This window comes from Parasteatoda tepidariorum, chromosome 3 (assembly GCF_982258835.1).
Source record: "Parasteatoda tepidariorum strain Cologne lab strain chromosome 3, Ptep-v5.0, whole genome shotgun sequence".
Lineage (NCBI taxonomy): Eukaryota > Metazoa > Arthropoda > Arachnida > Araneae > Theridiidae > Parasteatoda > Parasteatoda tepidariorum.
In genome coordinates this window covers 35635946-35655150 of record NC_141757.1, presented here as the reverse complement: position 1 = coordinate 35655150, position 19205 = coordinate 35635946, and the positions used below count along the sequence as shown (strand labels likewise).

Here is a 19205-nt window from a genome sequence, read left to right as displayed (position 1 = left end):
ATTAATAGAAAGATTTAAAAATAACCTCCTCTGTAAGTGACAACATTCTTCAGAAAAAAAGCAATTTTTATCATCTCCGCGAGTGCATATGAAAAAATATATTTCAGAATTTACATTCAAAACTGGTTTAAAATAGTCAAAAGCAGTCTAGTCAAGAATCAGAAAAATCATAAAAGAAAAAAAATATTGGGGACACATTTGCAGTTTTGTAACCTACATTTTAAATTTAATTATTTTAAGGCTTTTAGTTGTTTATCTCTCTCTCATTTGATAGATTAAAATTTTAAATTAGCAAAAAGAAATGGGACGCATTCATGATTGTTTTGTGAATTTTGGGCAATACAAGATTTATTTTATTTAATTATTACTAATGTTTTTTTGAATTAATTGTAAGGATATTAAGCTGTTTAATAATATTTAGGTATTTTAAATCAAATTATGACAAAGCAACGTTATGCGATAGTGATTGTTCTATATTGTACAATTTAGCACCTAGTAAGTTTCTTTTCATCATCTATTAAAACTTTGTAATCCCAGTATTTTGTTTATCTTAATAATTATTATAGTTTTATAATAGAAACAACAATCATAGTTTTTCGCATATGTCTTTTTTTAATGCTATACTTTGTTTTTATTAATATGTGGAATTCTCCCCCCCCCCACAAAAAAAGGTGATATTAAAAATTTATTTTCAACACTCAAATATCTGGAATTTACAGCTTCTCCTGTTCAGGTAGTCAAGCTTATGCTATATTTTATGGTTTGGTAAAAATCTTAGCATGTTTTCCCTTGTTCAATAAAATTCTGCTGTAGTTAGATGCTTTGTTTCAAAAGTCAGTGGGAAAGCCTCGTACCTTTGATACACACAGCCCTGTTTTAAAATGTGCACTCATTTTATACAAAAATAATTTTTATTGAATGAAAAGTGTACTCACTGACTACCAGCAGGTGCAACACTAGAATTATTTGTGGAGCCATTCATTTGGGGTGTGTCTGCAACTTTCTTGACTGTTGGATCATACTCTCCTTCTATCATTACATTCTCTGCTTGATTGGAACTTAAGGAAGACATATAATTGGGCTTGAAACACTCCTCCATGCTGGGGGCTATCTTCTCAGCTCCTCCTCGCCTCATGTAACCGTACAGATCGGTTGCAGAGTTCTCTGAGGAGATCTGGCCAGTGAGTCTCTCAACGACTGGGTTGCAGCCAGGAAGTCCGGGATTGTTCTTTTGAAGAGTTTCCAAATCCAAAGAGTTTGTGTTCATTTGCAAGTCCAAGCCATTAACCCTCTCTCTAGAAGCTGCAGATGCTTCTGGCCTGGGTGGATTTTCCTCTTCGAGCGGCTGGAAGATGCGACGCGCCACCGTGAGAATGATGGCATTTCTGATGGGGCCGTCAGATTGTGTCATGGCATTACGTAATGTTTCCATTGCATTTGTATTGCTCATGCCCAGTAGTGAAATGCCATTGATGTTCACCAACTGATCATTTGTTTGTAGTCGACCATCCTATAATTTAGAATTAAGAAGTATTACAGCTGCATTCAAATGACTGACATTTAGAGAACTTTGCTAAATAAAAAAAACAAAAGGTTTTTCATCGGTAAAAATTATATTCACTGTTTATAGTTGAATTAACAAGATGCAGAACATTTTCAGTTGCCTCACACGAGAAATTCTGAAAGAGAAATATAAATTGTTGTATATGCGTCATTACCTTTGAAGCAGCGCCGCCCGGGATGACGGATTTGATGAAGATGCCCAAATCGACAGATCCATTGGGAGTGGACGCATTTTTTCCTTTCACGCTTACTCCGAGCCCTGCAGAATGAGACTCATTCAAGGGGATCTGGAAGGTCAGAATTTCTCTGTACTTCCAAGGAAAAATGCCGCTCTCATCCTCTAACTTTGGCGGCACCTAAATGATTGCAAACAAATTTTTATATTTACATTGCTATTAAATGCACAAATACAACACATGAAAATCGAATGCATGTCATGCTAACTGGATGAGCTTTCATAATGTTTCAAAATGAGTTATTCACTCTTAAGCACAATACTGCAAATAAGTATTCAAAAAGAAAGAGTCCTCAATTTAGGTGAAGAACAAACTTGAACTTCTTGTAATTAATTTCACTCAGAATGCAATGATGACAGATTTTCTCTAAAGAATTAAAGCATGCTTTCATGAAAGTTACTTTTTTTTTAAAAATTAAGTCAAGAGAAAATTCATCTCACCACCATTCACACTGTAAAGAAAAAGGTTCAAAATTTGAAACAAATGTTACAGTTAAAACAGCTGAATAGATAAAAGTTCCAAATGACATTTTAATGAATTTGAGTAAATTAGTTTAAGAGGTTACATGGGGAAATAAACATGCTTTTCCTGCTTGTGAGATTCCAATCAATAAAATATATAAACCCCATACAAACATTTAAACTGTTGACATCATAGTGTCAAGACAGTGGACATTCAATTTTGTTGCCAAACGAGAGGTTTTATCAAGTTATTTGTAGAGTGTTACCAAATGTATTTGGAATTATTAATTACATTGTAACAATAAGGAGAAAAAAACTTCACATGCGAGTGTAACAAATTTTTCGCCATACAATTTCTTTAAATAACATTTATAACTTATTGAACTTTATACAGTCAAACCCCGCTATAGTGAACCTTCAAGGGATCGAAGTTTTGGTTCACTATAACCGGGAGTTCACTATATCCGTTACGTAGGCAATTTAACTAATTGGTTCCCAAACTCCATTTTATTACACATTATTCAAATAAATGACTGAAAAATATTATGTAGTAGCAAAAAAAGTGTTATTTTTCATTACTCTTCGTCTTGCGTACAAAAAAAAAATTGTAATCCTCAGCATCAGGTATGGAAACACATCCAAGACTCTCAGATAATTTTTCCTGAATTTCTCTTATTCCATTTTTTAAACCTGTCTAACCTGACATTCGGGCACATCAAAGTAGTCTCATAAAATTGCTTAGCAAATTTATCGACATTTGTCCAAATACTGAAAGATTACGGATTTTTCGAGTGCTGAACCACTTCAGTAATGCTTCTTCAACATCCTTGTGATCTGCTTTTCTCAACTTTCTTCTGCCATCTAAATTTTTTTCATGAGCAGAAATTATTAATTGCCTATTTTTCCATATATTACAAACTGCAGATTTGGATGGTTTATATTCCCTGCAAATATCAGCTTGATTGCATCCATTTTCAATTTTTCTGATTATGCCATTTTATCATCAATGGAGAACGTTTTAAATTTACTGCTCGCCATAGTTAAATTTGAGACACTTGTTTGTAGGATTTTTTCAACTGAACTGAGAGCAGAAAGGAGTTGAAATAAGAGCCCTATCAGCACATATTAGTGTCCAACCCTTTGACCAATAATGAAGAATTACTCATTCCCTCTGACAGAAAATGCGTATTGATCCTACGGACACCTTACAGGTTCATCATCTGCTGGGTTGGAAACATCTGCTTGGTTTGTTTAGGGATGGGAAAAAGAGATAAAAAGAAGTAAACAAGAAAAAATGCTTATCGCTACATTCCCCTTTATAGATGGTCTTAAAAATCGGTATATGTATTTATTTCGAAGTAGAAATTTCAAAATTATTACAAAAAATATGGAGAAAAAAAGTCAGTTGAAGACAGAAAAAAGTTCATTATATCCAAATTTCTCACTTTTTTGGTTCACTATATCCACAAAAAATAACATTATACGTGTATAGCAAGGCTAGGGACCGAACATTTCGTTCACTATATCCGGGAGTTCACTATAAACCATGTTCACTATAGCGGGGTTTGACTGTATAATTAAAAATATCTTAAGGTGAATAAATTAATTATTGACAATAAAAAAAAAATCAATTTAAGAGTGAAGTACTTAAATCTGTGTACCATTCTCATTTACTTTTTATAAGCTTCTTTATAAAACTTAGTTTAATGGTAACAATATTATATTAAATTACTATTAAAATTTCTAAAATAAACATAGATTTTGAATAGTTCTTAAATCAATAGCTGTATGGTGGCAGTGCAAGAAGCAAAATTTCACGAGTATCTGAGATATAAAAGATTCTTTTTGGTTTTAAAACATGAAAGAGCTTGGTTAAAAATATTTACAGGTTCGCTTTCGACTTCAGCCACTTCAGGTTCGACTGCTTCTTGTCTAGAAACTATGAGCTGCACAGTCTTTCCCAGTGGAATGTTACGTAGAATAGAAACAGCGTCTGACTGAGTTTTGCTGGTCATCGAAGTGCCATTGACCTGAATGAAAAAAAAAAAAAGCAATTCATTCATAAAAGAAATAGATATTTAATAATAAAGATATTTTTATCAACTGAGAAGACACAATTAAATGTTTTCGAAGACCAACATTTATAACTCTTCTACCATTCGCAATATTATACCATTTCTAAAACTGTTATGAGGTCGTCGTTTGTTTACAACTCTCAGGGTACTTTTCAGGTACGCTGATACAAAAAATGGTGCAAAATTTTCAATGCAAGCAACAAAAAAAAAAAAAAAACAAAAAAAATCAAATTTAATTAAAACTATTTAAACATTAAAAATGTGTCATACTTTTGAATGGTTTTTCACTCAGATCATACTTTTTTTTTTCTTCCTAATTGACTATTTCTTCATTTTTACTTTAGTATACAGTTTATTTTCTGTATCCATTAACGAATATGATTTTAACCGTTACCATCTTTTACTCTGTAGAATTAAGGAATAGTTGGATGAAAAAAGGGGAAATTATTGTCATTGTAAGATAAAGTTGTTATAAACAAAGGAAAGAAAGCAACAAAAGTTACTCAATGCAATACTCGTAAGAATGGTCATTTAAAATAGGAGGAGGTGATAATACCTCCAACAGTCTGTCACCAGGAAGCAATCTTCCATCTTCAATGGCTGCCCCTTTAGGAAGAATGTTTTTTATGTAGATGGGTGAGTTACCACCAGCAGGATTGTCACGAGTTGTTATACTGAATCCCAAACCAGCACTACCTGCAAATGATATTTAGTGATTAAATATATCTTCATTACATTTTATAATGCGATAGAAAATAAGAACTGATCAGAATGACACCACATTTAAACAGAGTATTATTAAAGAAAGAGGAAAACCATAAGAAAATGAAAAGTTCAAAATTTTAGCAACAGATGGTGCTTTAAGCATCATAATTTAAAAGAGTTCTCCATAGGAATATAAAAGGGTAGGGTGCTTCCTCTCTGAAAAGGGCACTTCGAGTTTTGAAAGGGCGCCGTAAAATTTTCAAATTACACTCTTATACTATTTTATGAGTATATTTCAAAAAGTAATTCTCTCTCATTATAAAAATAACAGAAAAATGTGTAGTTTATACTAGTAATTAAAGGCATGCGAAAAGGCAATCTCTAAGCATATTTTTTTTCCAAAAAAAAAAAAAAAAAGAAGATTAATTGTCAAATAACTTTGAAGTCTTTTTCTATATTTAACCAGAAAATAATAAGAAAATAAACATTAAATGGTGCTTTTTAAAAAAGGTATTTGCTTAAAAATTACTTTAAAAAATTTATTAATATTCCTCTCAAAAAGAAAGAAAAATTTAGCCAATTGAGAATAATTGTAACAAAGTGAATATTTGTAATAGTAATCAGATTTAAAGCTATAAACACAGATAATTTTACCTGTATGTAACTATTATTTAAACAGCGAATTAAGCTTTTTCAAAACGAAATATGAATAAAAAGGCAGTGTTTTATTTCTTAACCGTAAGACCGTCATCTTAATTATGAAATAGCAATAATTACAAAAAAAATTGCAATAATTGGCACCTCTGCAAGTAGTCATGTTTCTCTGCAGATAGGAACAAACAATATAAAAAAAAAGTTTTGAATTTACAGTTAACAAAGTTTACCCTTTGTGAGTTCAATGGTGAGCATTTTGCCAATTTTTCTAGTGTTAGCAGATGCCAATCGCCTAGTAGCAGAAGCAGGGATCTTTTTGGTGGGTGTCACTGTCGCAACTTTTGTACTTATGCCTCCAGCTAGAAATAGAAAAATATGTTACTTTATATTTTAAAAAGGAGAAAAGATCAAAAATTTATTTAATTTCTCAATGGTATAATTTCACTCTATTAGTAAAAAACATTTGAGGCTTACTTTAAGAACTACCAATCGCAGAATTCAAAGAGGAAGAAAAAATATTATAATATGTAATTATGACATGGTCCCCACACTATCTTGATTTTTGATCTTTAAATGTATCTAACTCAAAATGCACTCTTGCAAAGATAAAAAAGAAATGTTATTACCTGAAATGAAGTTGAAACTTTTTGACTGTAAAATTTCAACTGGTTTGGCCCTACACAGTACAGGCATCAATATTTGTTAGTTTTCTTTTCTGGTTTTTCCATTATTTTCAATTCTGAACATATTATAAAACATCAATATGTTTTAACTAATGGCATTACGTGTCTATGTCCATAAACACTTTTCATTCAGGTTTATCTTTATGAATGAATTTCTTTTTCAAAAAATATTAGTTTTGCTGTGTTTTTTCAACAGTAGTTTTTCTTTCTCACTCAACAATCAATTCCAGCAGTAGTTTATTTCCTCACTCAACAATAAAATATGCCATTTTTTGTCAACATTTCTGGTAAAAAATGAGCCAGAGTTAACAATAAAAACTAGGTACGTAACAGCATTTAGAGTATTAGAATTGATTTTTGCTTCAAGAGATTTGTTCATTTTTATGCAAAAAGCACTGTAATACCTAAATTATTCAAATATTTTTTCTAACTAAACTAGGCGTTTTTTCTTTTTTTTAATACAAGTACTTTTTTTTCTTATTTCAATTTCAAAAATATGCTGTAATAATTTATCTGTACACAAGGTCTTAAAAAAATTATTTGTATAATACTGCTAGTAAATTATAAAATTTAATATCTTACACCCTTTTCACAATTTTTTAAAAAAATGATCGCGTAAAGTTAAACTTTATTATACAGTACTTTTATTTATTCTTTTAAAGAAACCCCCCCCCTCCTCTTATTTAGATAGTTTATTTAAAAAAAAGTTAACCATTATTACCTAGATCGATTCGAATGATTTAATTGCTTCAAGTTGTCAAAGTAATACAATATGTTTAACTAGAACTAGTTTCTCATTACTTGTCATTTTACAATTAAAAAAGATAGGCAAAAATAATATTCCTGCACCTCTTTCTTCACCCTCCACAAGAGAAGACTCCTCCTCTGCTTTCTTTGGGGCTTCAGGGGATGGAATGTTCGCCCTGGGGTAAACAGGAGCAGGAGGCTTTTTCGGCACTGCGGCAGTCTTTGATTGTTGCAGGTGGTTTGAGGCTCCCCGTATTAATTCCAATTTGATCTGAGAAGATTTGAGGGCACTCTTGAATATCTCCTGGGCAGTCTGGAAGCTCACATTTTGGAGGCTTTTCCCATTGATCTCTGTTATTCTGTCCCCCACACGGAACCTTCCATCCCTGTCTATTCGGCCACCTGCTTCAATGCCCTGGATGACCAGACCTGTGTCCCTGCAATAAAACAAATTTTTTTTTTTTTATAGATGAAAGTGAATTTTGTTTTCCAAAAATGCAAAAAATCTGAATCTTGAAATACAATGTATGGATTTCAATGGGAAATTGCTTTCTTTGAATTGCAGAGTAAGCTTAATAATGTAACAGCAGTTTGAATATGATGACCACCAATGGTAGCACATCATGAATAAAGTATTGTCATTGTTGTTTTTCTATAGCCTTCATCTTGTCAATTTTTAATTTAATACAAAATAAATTTATTCCATTCTCCTCACCAAACTTATTCTTTTTAATACTAAATCGGCAACTGACGACATGAAGGCAATAGATATTTAACAAACAATAATAATACTCTATTCATGACATGCTTCTAATTGGTGGTCTATATTCGACTAACCCTTACATTAAGCTTACTCTGCATTTTACAAAGAGAGCGCCATCTATTGCTATAAAAGATTGCTACAAGAATACTCTAAGAGACATCACAAGAACTTTGTATTTATGTTAAATTATAATTATAACAAAATGCATAGATGAATAAAAATTTAATTTATGAGCAAAAAAGAGTTTGGCTTGAGAATACATGCTTTAGAATGTACTAAGAGAAAAAAATACCTTCCACTGCTGTCATAATCTGGAACAACATGAATGCCTAGAGGGCCAGTTTCATTTTTCAGGATTATGGTTTTTTCCCTGTGAATAAATATTAGAATTATTATTTGCTTATTATTATAAATACAATTTCATTTCAGTGACATTATTATTGTTATAATGCAAAATATAGTTGCTAATTCATGGCAGAAAATAATGTGTGAGTAAAATATTAAATTCTTTATTTTTTAATAACTAAACTTAAATATATATAGTAGTGACTTTACATAGGGTTAAAATAAGCACATAGCCTGTTTGTCTGCCAGGGTTAAGGTTTCACAATTTTGACATCAAGTGTAAATATGGTCATCAATAATAAGTTAATCAAAGAAATAGAGCTGTATTATACCAGACATTAATGTGAATTAAAATGTTTGCAGACAGTAAAAAGTGCTAAAAAAAGTTCAAATGACACTCAGAAAAAGGACATTTAAAAAATGAAACTGTGATTACCAATAAAAGAAATAATGAGGGATAAACAAAACAAAAACACAACAATGTAAAGAAGCTTTTTTTTCTCATATAGTAAATAGTCCTATGCGTTTCCACTTTTTCTGTACTAAATTATTCTATTAGGGTGCATAGTTAAATTTTTCAACAAAAAATAACTTCATTAGGTAAAGAAAAAATATCTCCTTTTGGAAAAGGGAAAATTAAGCACTTTTAAAAAACACCCAAAGAAAAATGCACCTTTAAGAGCTTTCAAAAAGCGAAAATAAGCACTTTTTAAAGAGACACTACGCATCCTGTCTCCTAAATTATTTCAATAGTAACACTAATTAAAATTTTAACAAGCTTCGAATAAATATTTCAATTTTAACCTGTTTTTATCATAACTCAAGCAATGAAGGATCAGATTACTTGGAAAGGATTCCATTAGAGTAAATTTGTTAGTGAAACACTTGATTTCTTTTCTTCCCTTTTGATGACTCATGATTTTGAATTCTTTTACGTTGTTCTTCCCCTATCATCGCTTTTCGTTTTATACCTTTTTTTTAATATTGGTTTTGAAATCCACCTTTTCTCTCACTAGATTGTCCAAAGGACGTGTGGTTACCTTGCTTTACATAGTAATGCATACTTTTTTATTATTATCTGCGATTCATCGATACACCTTCAAACTTTGTTTAATATCAGCTAAAAAATAAGGCATCTTGTTAGGGAGATTTCAGACTTTTCCTGACTATGTAGGTGGATGATTGCAGGCTTTTTTGTGTGAGAATTGTGCGATTCAAGAAAATCCTGCAACCAACACTGTTAAACTTTTAGTTAAAAATGCAAAATACTCAAAGTTATACATAATAAACTATCCAGTCCCAGAAAGTCATAGCCATTAATGACATTCTTCTGTTTGTGGAAGTGTCAGCTTTTTTTTTTTTTTACTATATATTCTAAGCAAGAGTTATTTCCAGTCTGCGTGAATTTATATAAACTATGTTTTATACGATTTTTGAAAGCAGAAATGATTTTATGCAAGACTCTCATAACTACAAGGTATTTTTATCCTGTTGTTGAATGAAATAAAATCAAGAGCTGAGTCTCAGATGAGATATCCAGTGTGCCTCATAGCAGCAGCTTCACCTGGTAATTTACTTCTTTTATCTAAGACTGACAAACAATTTCAGCGACCATTATTTGCATCACATGATGCTCATGTATCTAGGATAGGCTCTACCTACTTAGGGAGAGTACTAATTTTTAATTTGTTCATGATGTAACTGAATCAAGCACTCATTTTTTTTTATATCATTGGTCTACATATTAAATATATCTCATCTATGGTACAACTTATCATACTATAGTTAACAGTATGTTATTATTTATCTTGACTTTTATTGTCGAGTTACATGACATAAGGTCAAAATAAGCACATGCTTTGCCAAACATAAGGTTTTAAATATAAACCAAAAGTAAAATATGTACAATAAATTGCTCTTACAAAACACTTGAAATTGATAAAACAGTACATGAATTGATAAAACAAGTGCATTCAAAAGTGAATAAAATCAAATAAAATGGTGAATACTCTAAAACAGTTTAAAGGTAAATAACTCATAAGTGGATAAAACTCAATGAAAATGTTAAGCACTATAAAACAGTTATGTGAAAGATAAAATACCATTTGCACATAGAAAACGCAAAAATGTTAAAATAACATGTGTCACCTAACAATTTCTCCAGCAATAAAACAGATCTAAGAAACATAGGCAAATTATTAAAATGTGAGGAATTGTATGTAAAACCTTAAAGTGTTGCATTGGGGTGAAGGTTCTCCAAACAGGAAATGAAGATGAATCAAGGCAGTGTAACAGATTCAGAGACTAGTTAGCTTTTTCTCTATGCACTGTAGATGCAATGCAGTTAAAAGGGTTAAAATCTGATTTAACAAAGTGCAATTTGTTATTACTTTTAAAGATCCCACTGTTGTTCCATAGAGATGTGAGAAATCGCTAAACATGAAGTTTTATGTCTTAAAAGTTATAGATCTAAAATAATTGTTGCAAATTCTTCAGTCAGCTCAGTGTTTTCTGTTTTATTTTAGCGTATATTTTATGGTTTTGTTAACTAAATTTATCCAAATTAGTTTACTTCTAATTTTCTCTTATTATTCATGTGAATTATCCTAAATTGCTAACTAAATTAAACTGCAGTTATAAAAAATTTACTAACCCTTATTTTTCATAACACAAATAGTTCTTTTTTTTTCATAATTCAGTTAGGAATAAACTGGTTTTTTTAAAAATATAATTAATTTTCCAACTGACTGACAACTTTAGATAAAAACAATTCATAATATAAATATATAAAATCTTGCAATGGATTTGGCGACCATTCACTACATGAAATAAAAATCTAGAGGTTATATCTCATCACTCCTTACCTTTCGTCACTCATACTAGATGTATCACTATCAGCCTCATCCCCATGTTCAGGTGAAGGTGATTTCAAATGAAAATTTTCATTGTAGTCCTGAAAAAAAAAGGCTTATGTTATATTCACTGCAAACAATAAAATTTTATAATTCTTAGTAGTTAAGGGGTTAACAGTTTATAATGAAAATTCTCAAAAACCACAATTGGTATTACTCAACCGTAAGATAATCTTGACTACAAAATTGTAATAATTACAGACAAATCATAATAGTTTGCACTTCTGATTTAATAACCATGTTTCTTATTATTTGAAAAAAAAATATCATTACAAACAGCAGTGCAAAGAAAGTTCTCATGTAAAAACAAGATATTTCTCAGAAAAAAAAAGTACAGTACTCATACAATTTAAGAAAGCAAAATATTAAATAACTAAACGTTTTAAGGAAATATGACGCCTGGTGGCTAAGTGGTAGAGCTTCGCGCCACAAGTCCTAGGTTCGATCCTCGGGACGGGCAAGGTTGACTCAGCCTTTCATCTTTTCAGTGGGTCGATAAATGAGTACCAGGCATGCTTGGGAACTAAACACTGGGGTTCCGCAGATCACCTAATCAGAACATCTGCTCCTGCACTCCAGAGCGCAAGGTCAAGAAAACTGAGATGGGCACAGTAGGCCTTGGCCCTCAATGGGCTGTTGCGATACTCAGTTTAGTTTAAGGAAATATAAGTAGAAAAAGGTTTTTGTATTAAGAAACTGAATTTTAATTAAAGAAGAAACAAAAAGGAAGTACCTTCATTAACTGCCTGTCAGCTGCCTCCACCCAACGGTGTGTTTCTGAATTGTTTCCCAGGATGGAGAGCCTGCCAGAGCTCCTCGAGAAAGAAAGAGAAGACATTTTGGAATCTCCATTTAGATCGAGGCTTTCGAGAGGAGAGACACTCTCATCAACACCGTTCTCCTAAAAATATTTAATTCAAAATAGTCAAAATATTTAATTCAAAATATAAAAAAACATAGGTGTGTAATAACTACAAATATGCAAACATTAAAAAAAAAAAAATTTCAATAATGTATGGTCTAATAAGTGTGCAGAACTTTAGATTAGATTAAATAAAAAATGAAATAAAATTTACTTATAGCAGAGTTTCCACCTAAATTTCTAGGAACTTAATTTTTTTCCATACAATCAGGTTAAAACTTCTATTAACAGTTTTAAAAAAAAGAATATTTGTTTTCAGTATATATTTCTAAAATCCCCAATAAGGTTTTGAAAAAACAAAGCAATAAATCATACATTTGCATCATGTTGATGTTCTGGAGGATTAATGACTACTGCTGTTGACCACCTCTTGTTATTGGGATCTGTAGAGGAGGAGGAGATAGGAGGGAAGAGACAGTTGAGGGCAGGCTCACTACCCCTTCTTACTTGCAGGGGTGTTATACCTGAATGAAAAAAACAACAACATTAATATTAATAATATAATTGATATTTTTCAAATGAGTTTTCAAAGTTTCATACAATTTCAAATTATGTAGAGCTGAGCTTTATCATATGATGCCTTATTAGGGCATTACTTTTGTTCTTTTTTTATATTTTTAACTTGTTTTCATCCATCAGTGTATATAGTTTGATATACCTATATTAGTCTGGGTAGAGAATATCTAATCTTTTTCCAAAAATTATTTTACAGCAATAATCATCTAATATTTTCCTATAACTATGACAACCGTCCCTTCTTTTATAATTGTATTTTATATGAGGCCATTTTTAATTTATTTTAAGTTGTTATTTTTAAACTAGTATACTTTATTAACATTTTGTTACAATTTCACTTCATCATAACTGTTATCAAGAACAATTTTAAATATAGGGAGTGAACAGAATAAGATATGAAAGGAAATAAATCAATGAATTAGTGAATAGATGTATTAACAATGAGTCAACAATAAATAGCTATTAATTTGTTTATGGGTGATTATCAAGTCACGAGTCATTGCAGGGCAATTTAGTGAATGGTCAAATCAATGAATAAGTTTATAAATCCCTGAAAATGTTTAGAAATTGTTTTACAGCAGACAACAACAACAATCTCTAATTGCTTAAAATAATTATTAACAAAATGGCCACATATTGAAAACAAAATACAATAATAATTTCTATCAAAAATAAAATGGCAAAAGCAATTGATTTGAAGTCAATATAACTATTTGCAACTGTTTGATTAACATAAAATAATTCATATTATTAAATTTAAGTCCATAAGTGTGAGATTACACAAAATGCATCATGTGCAGCTGCTAATGTGCCCCTTAAATGCAAACCAATTTCCTTCAAAATGGAATTACTTCAAGAACTTTTCCAAATTTGTAGTTTCATAAATTCAATTCCCCCTAGAAAAAGTCTTATCATGAATAAAAATGGGAAATACAAACCAGGCAAATGATCTTCAATGGTGTCTACATTGTTATTGCTGCAGGGCGATCCCACTTCTACACTAAAGAGATCTGGACTACCCGTATACACAGAGCTCGTACTCGTCACATCCCCCCCACAGCTATACTGTGGGATGGGGGAATAATTTTCATCAAACACTGCAATGATCTGGAAAAAAAAATTCTATAAATTCTAATATGCCTTCATTTATTTAGCAAAAACAAGTAACTATATGCACAGCGAGCAGAGACTGAAAAAAGTTATGAATCTGTGATGGAAAAAAAAGCAGATTTCTTATATGAGCAGTGTTTTTATAACAGTGCAAGAAGCTTGCCTAATGTATAAATTGATTTCGAAATGCGCAAAACTCTTACATTTAAATAAAAATTTGGTATTTCTCCTTTATGAATTTTGACTGCCGTAATATTAAAAAAAAAAAAGGCATTTTAAAAACCAAGTAGAAATTTGTAGCATGTAATAAATGGAAGGGTAGCAGCCACTTAAACAGAACAAAAAAAAAGTGATTTTTGCAATTGTTTCCAACAAAAAAAGTAACCACATTAACACATTAAGGTGAATAAGAAAGGGGAAAAAATACACTTTTCATTAAGAAATGACACTTTCTTATAGTAACACTAAAAGAAATGAAAGAGAGTTACCATTAAGTAAAGAGATCTTTAAGCTTTGCACATAAAAATAACCCAAGTTTCTGCACCTTAATTCATTTTTGTAAAATGTTTTTAACCATGAAACAGATGGTTTGATTAGATTTGATGATTGTGGTTCAATTGTGTGAAAAATTGGTGTTCAGTCAACTTTGTCTATTTTGGCAAATATATGAGGTATGATATTAAAAAAACGATTAGTAAAGTTATAGTTTTCAAAAATATATACAAGGCTTATTCCAGGTGAAATCGTCATAGATTTTTAAACTTTTTGGTCTAAAATGTCATATTTTTAATATTTAAAAAAAAAAAAAAAAAAAAAAAAAAAAAAAAAAAAAGTGTCTTGTTTTCAGTCATTAAAAAAAATAAAAAGTAGTTTTAGCCTAAAATAATACAAGATTTTTTTATGGCGTTCAAATAAATTTTCTCTAAGGATGTGACTATACCTATACTTCTTTTTTCAGGGTTATAACTGATTCAGTGGATTCATGCAAAATTTTGCATTAGAGGAAGTTAATTCATACAAAAATAAATAAATTATATAAATGAAAAATAAATAAATAGTCAGTTCGACAGAAGTCAGTTCGACCAAACGGCAATGATGGTAGAGCATTAGACAATTTTTCAGTGCTGAAAAAATTACTTTTTTGCGAAAAAAAAAGATGATGATTTTTGATTTTTCTAACAAAAGTGATCAATAGCCATATCTCAATGAAAAGGAGGGCTTTTAATGACCAGCTGCAAGCACCGTAAATAAATAAAAAACGATCACCAAAACCACGTGAATTAAATATAAAATGTTCCTAAATTAAGTGAGCGAAAAAATTATACTACTACGCGATTCGAAATTCCCATATAGAAACAGCATTATGATTCAAAGGGAACAAAGGAATTTTAAAAACAAGTGGAAATCTGTAGCGATTTGTGACGAAAAAGCTATACAAATATTACGGTGATTTGCGATTAGATTTTCGCGAATATAGTATTCAATAAGTGATTACTTAAATTTGTGTGTATTTATACTAGGGTTTCAAAGATATCGGCATATTAAAAACCTTACGGAAGTCCGTAACAATATTCACTTCAAGAAGCGATTGGAAAATCATCTGGATTAAAAGATGAAACCGTCACGAATCAAGTCGTGTCAAACGTGTCATAACTATTGTGATTAACTCGTGTCATAATAGAGTAGCATAAAAATATTGCGATTCTAAAACTATTCCAGAATAACTTTTTACCTATTAAACAGATGAGGGATTGAGTTTTGTTAATTAATCAGTGCAGACTAAACGATGTTAAGTTGCTATAATTTCAGACACAATAGCATACTTCCACTGAATAAACATATAGTGCGGCTCTCAGGAGAACTCCTCCAGACATCAGTCAAGCGTTGCGGCGGGTACCATGGTTACGAGGGAAAGTCAATTCGAATAGGGGTGTGGGGCGAATAGTTTGTCTTGAATCTTTGCATAGATCAGTGTGAGAAAGTGACTCGACACCCCCATTAGAAGTGTGCTCTCACTTGTTACCATAGCAGCAGACAGCCCCAGACTTTTATTCAGGAGGAGTTCTCCTCAAAGCCGCAGTATAACCCCCCTACCCCGGAGGACGAATTTGGATTTTTGATATTCTGAATGTGGAAGGGAGGTAATAACAATCTAGAAAATACAGCTATCGAAAGTTTGACCCCTTAACATTAATTTCACTTACTGCGTATTGGAAATGTCACCAGAACTATTTAAGGAAACCAAAATTTTTTGCTTATAATTGTGAAGTTTGCCTTTTCTAAGATAATACGCAACGCAAACAGGACATAGCTTCTAAACTGTTTATCATTTGAATGTTTATGTTTCCCTCTAAGTAAGGTGATCTCCGAAGCTAGGAAAGTGGTTCAACCGGTCTTTGCTTTGGGTAAGTTTAAGTTCGTACGCTTCAGAACCGGTTTTTGTTTATATTCAGAGCAAAAAAAAAGAAGAAAAAGACTTTTACACTTTATGATAAGTTAACATTTAACTTAGCTATGCCACAAAACGAAAATTTGACTAGTTGTCCATTAATTACACGTAATAATTACTTAAACTATACAATTATAAATGACGAAAATCATAGTTTGTACGAAATTGGTTATAGTTTCTGAGCAAAAATGCTTCGTAAAGTTAAATTTTGTAGTATATCAATTATAGTTCAAAATTTAGCAAAAACTTATGTACCTTTAACTTCAAATTTTCTCTTTTTATCAATATTAAATTAAGAAACAAATTTTATTTAAAATTATTTATTTTTCCGCATGGAATTATCTTAAGACAAACGAGTTTTATATTACTATGTTTTACTACTGTTTTATATAACTATTATAACGAATAAAATGTATTTGTTTCGCTGAAACAGAAAAAGAAATTAATATTAAGAGGGCCGAACTTTCTATTAACTAAACTAGTGGGACTATATTTACCCAGAAATTTCATCAACTCCCTTATATTGTTAATGTTAAAAGTCTTAAAAAAAATAATTTTCTCTGAGTTTTGCAGGAGCCTTAAGGATTACCTGTTCCCTGTCGTCGGCCACATCATTGAGCTGATCGTCAGGATAGAGGATTCCGTCATCTCGAGAACTCTTCAGATTGTGAATGGTTACGACAGACGACTGAGACTGAAAAAAAAAAAAGAAGGGGAAAATTAATATCAATTCAAAAAGCTTCCCCCCTTTGTAAAACAATGCAGACACATGCAAAAGAAACAACAAACTAAGAGAAGGTTCTCGATTTTAGACCTCATTATCATCAACGTTTCTCCATTGAATAGGTAGAACAAGTTTCCATTCTCTAAAAGTAATCAACCAAAGATAACGATAAATTACAGTCTATTTCATCTTTTTTTTAAATCTTTTATCTTATTGGAAGAGTAAGTGACGAGAGAGTAACTTCTACACTCATAGGCAGACAGCGGTTCCGATAAATCTTTAACAGAAACTTCAAATGGAAGTTTTTTTAGTTACAATTCGCTCATACTGACATTTCTGGGAGTTTTTATACAAATAAATTATAACAAAAAGTATCGGTTCATTTTAAATGTTTCCACAAACGAACACTATTTGAAATTGCACGATACATCAACATAATATTTCTGGTTTAAGTTCCCCCCATCAAATGATCTCACTGTACAGAATCGTTTAACCAAATAGAAAATTTATTTTACTCTTTATAAACAACTAAAAGCAAGCATTTTATATTTACGTAAGCTCTTTCAATAACCCGAGGGAAGCAATATTGCGTTTAATCTATCATTAAAAAGGTCTACGAAAAAGATAGGATAAACCAACATAAATAACAATGGAACGTATTTTTTTAGGTTTTTTATTGTATAAGATTTTTAAAACAGATTTTAGATACTTTTGTATCGTTGATTTCCGTATCTTCGTGTGCCTTTGAATAGATCATTATGGGCTCCTAGCCTCGAACGACGACTTGCAATTTAAACACTGACACCCTCCCTTACAAGTTTGTCGCAACATTTATGTGATTCCCTGTTATGTAAAACGTTTTTAAACTAGTACATTCGACAAAAAATGGACTACAAATAAAAATTTAAAAAAATAATCTGTAGCTTTAGGAGCATAATTAATTTCACTTTTAAAATCACGACACTCGAGTTAAGCATTTGCATTGAATGCAACAAAAAATCTGTTCCCCGGTGTCAGTCTTCGGATGTTCAGAGAATGGTCACAAAGTATTACTTAAACAATAGGAGGAGAGTGTTTCAATTGAATTGTAAAGGCAATAAATCTATCGATGAGGACATTTCAATGTTAGGAGCGAGAAAGGAAACCATAAGTTTGTTTTGACTAGGATGTGTGTGTTTCACATTCATTATGATGAGGGTTGTCAGAAATAGTATTTTCTACACAGATGTCCCATTATAAAACACTTTGTTTAGCGTTCTTTCGTAGCACAAACGTTTCATGACAAAGATTTTTTTTCTTCTTTCAGGAACAAGATAGTTCTGCCTGTAATTGTATATTAATAATATAAATATTTGTATCTGAAGGCAATGCTTCTTTAAAACTATAAAATAATAGGTTTATTTTAATATTGAACGTGTTAGTTTGACCAAACATCTAAATGTAGAAAGAGGGAGGGCTGAAACAGCAACATTAAAATAAATGGTTTTGAAGATCATGTTTTAAGATTGAGTATTGTCAGAATTTTCATAACAATGTTTTCTTTGTGGAAAATCTTATGTTCAGTAACTACTTTTTACAGCTGCACAAGTAAATGGGGAATAAAAACTGTATCAAATGCTCACTACAATTTGCAAATAAACACAAAATTAATCAAATTATATAACTTTGTACAAAATAACTCAATACATGAGTTTGCAGTTTAAAAATTGGTTTGCTATTTTCTACTTTCAGTGAGTCGGTTTCAATATTTTTGCTGCAATTTTGTGATTATCATCTTACATTTAGCGTTAAATTGCTCAGAATAAAAGAAGTAAAATCAATTTTTTTTCTCAAAAAAAAAAAAAAAAAAAAAAAAAAAATATAAAAAAATCAAGACAGTAAAACTTTTTAAACCATGTAATTCGCGATCCTGAGTATAAGAAGTAAAGATATCTTGATGCTCCAAAATTTATTAAATAGGAATATTTCTATTTATTCATCTCAAAATAATGTAACATTTTAAGTTAAGTTTCGATGCTTTTAATTTAAAACTTACCATATGATTTTATTAATAAACTATAGGAAAATGAAATGTTCATATTTAAGCACAACTCAAAAGAAACAAAACAAAAAAAGTAATTAAGAAAATACAAAAAAATTTCATCTCATCTCGGATGTCTTCTTGGCTTAAACAAACAAAAGAACAAGAAATAAATTATGAAGGAAGAAAAAAAATTGTCTGTTATATATATATATATTGTTGATATTTGTAAGCGGACTTTTAAATTTATCTTCATAGGATTATTTATAAATAAGGAAAAGGCACGTGAAGAGGAGTGAAAGAACATAATGATTTAAATT

The 19205-nt window shown here is 30.8% G+C and overlaps 1 protein-coding gene across 2 annotated transcripts in view; it reads right to left on the bottom strand.

The window, feature by feature from the left end:
- Positions 1-19205, bottom strand: part of LOC107454073 (partitioning defective 3 homolog) — a 74708-nt gene that overhangs the window by 13534 nt on the left and 41969 nt on the right. For both annotated transcript variants that reach the window (XM_043040269.3, XM_043040270.3), the window contains exons 2-13: positions 16731-16835; positions 13521-13689; positions 12382-12530; positions 11878-12045; positions 11097-11185; positions 8180-8257; positions 7227-7561; positions 5925-6053; positions 4892-5031; positions 4147-4290; positions 1719-1919; positions 936-1510 (exon numbers count right to left, since the gene is read on the bottom strand). In XM_043040269.3, the coding sequence (XP_042896203.2) occupies positions 936-1510; positions 1719-1919; positions 4147-4290; positions 4892-5031; positions 5925-6053; positions 7227-7561; positions 8180-8257; positions 11097-11185; positions 11878-12045; positions 12382-12530; positions 13521-13689; positions 16731-16835 (2282 nt within the window). The remainder of the gene's footprint in view (positions 1-935; positions 1511-1718; positions 1920-4146; positions 4291-4891; positions 5032-5924; positions 6054-7226; positions 7562-8179; positions 8258-11096; positions 11186-11877; positions 12046-12381; positions 12531-13520; positions 13690-16730; positions 16836-19205) is intronic.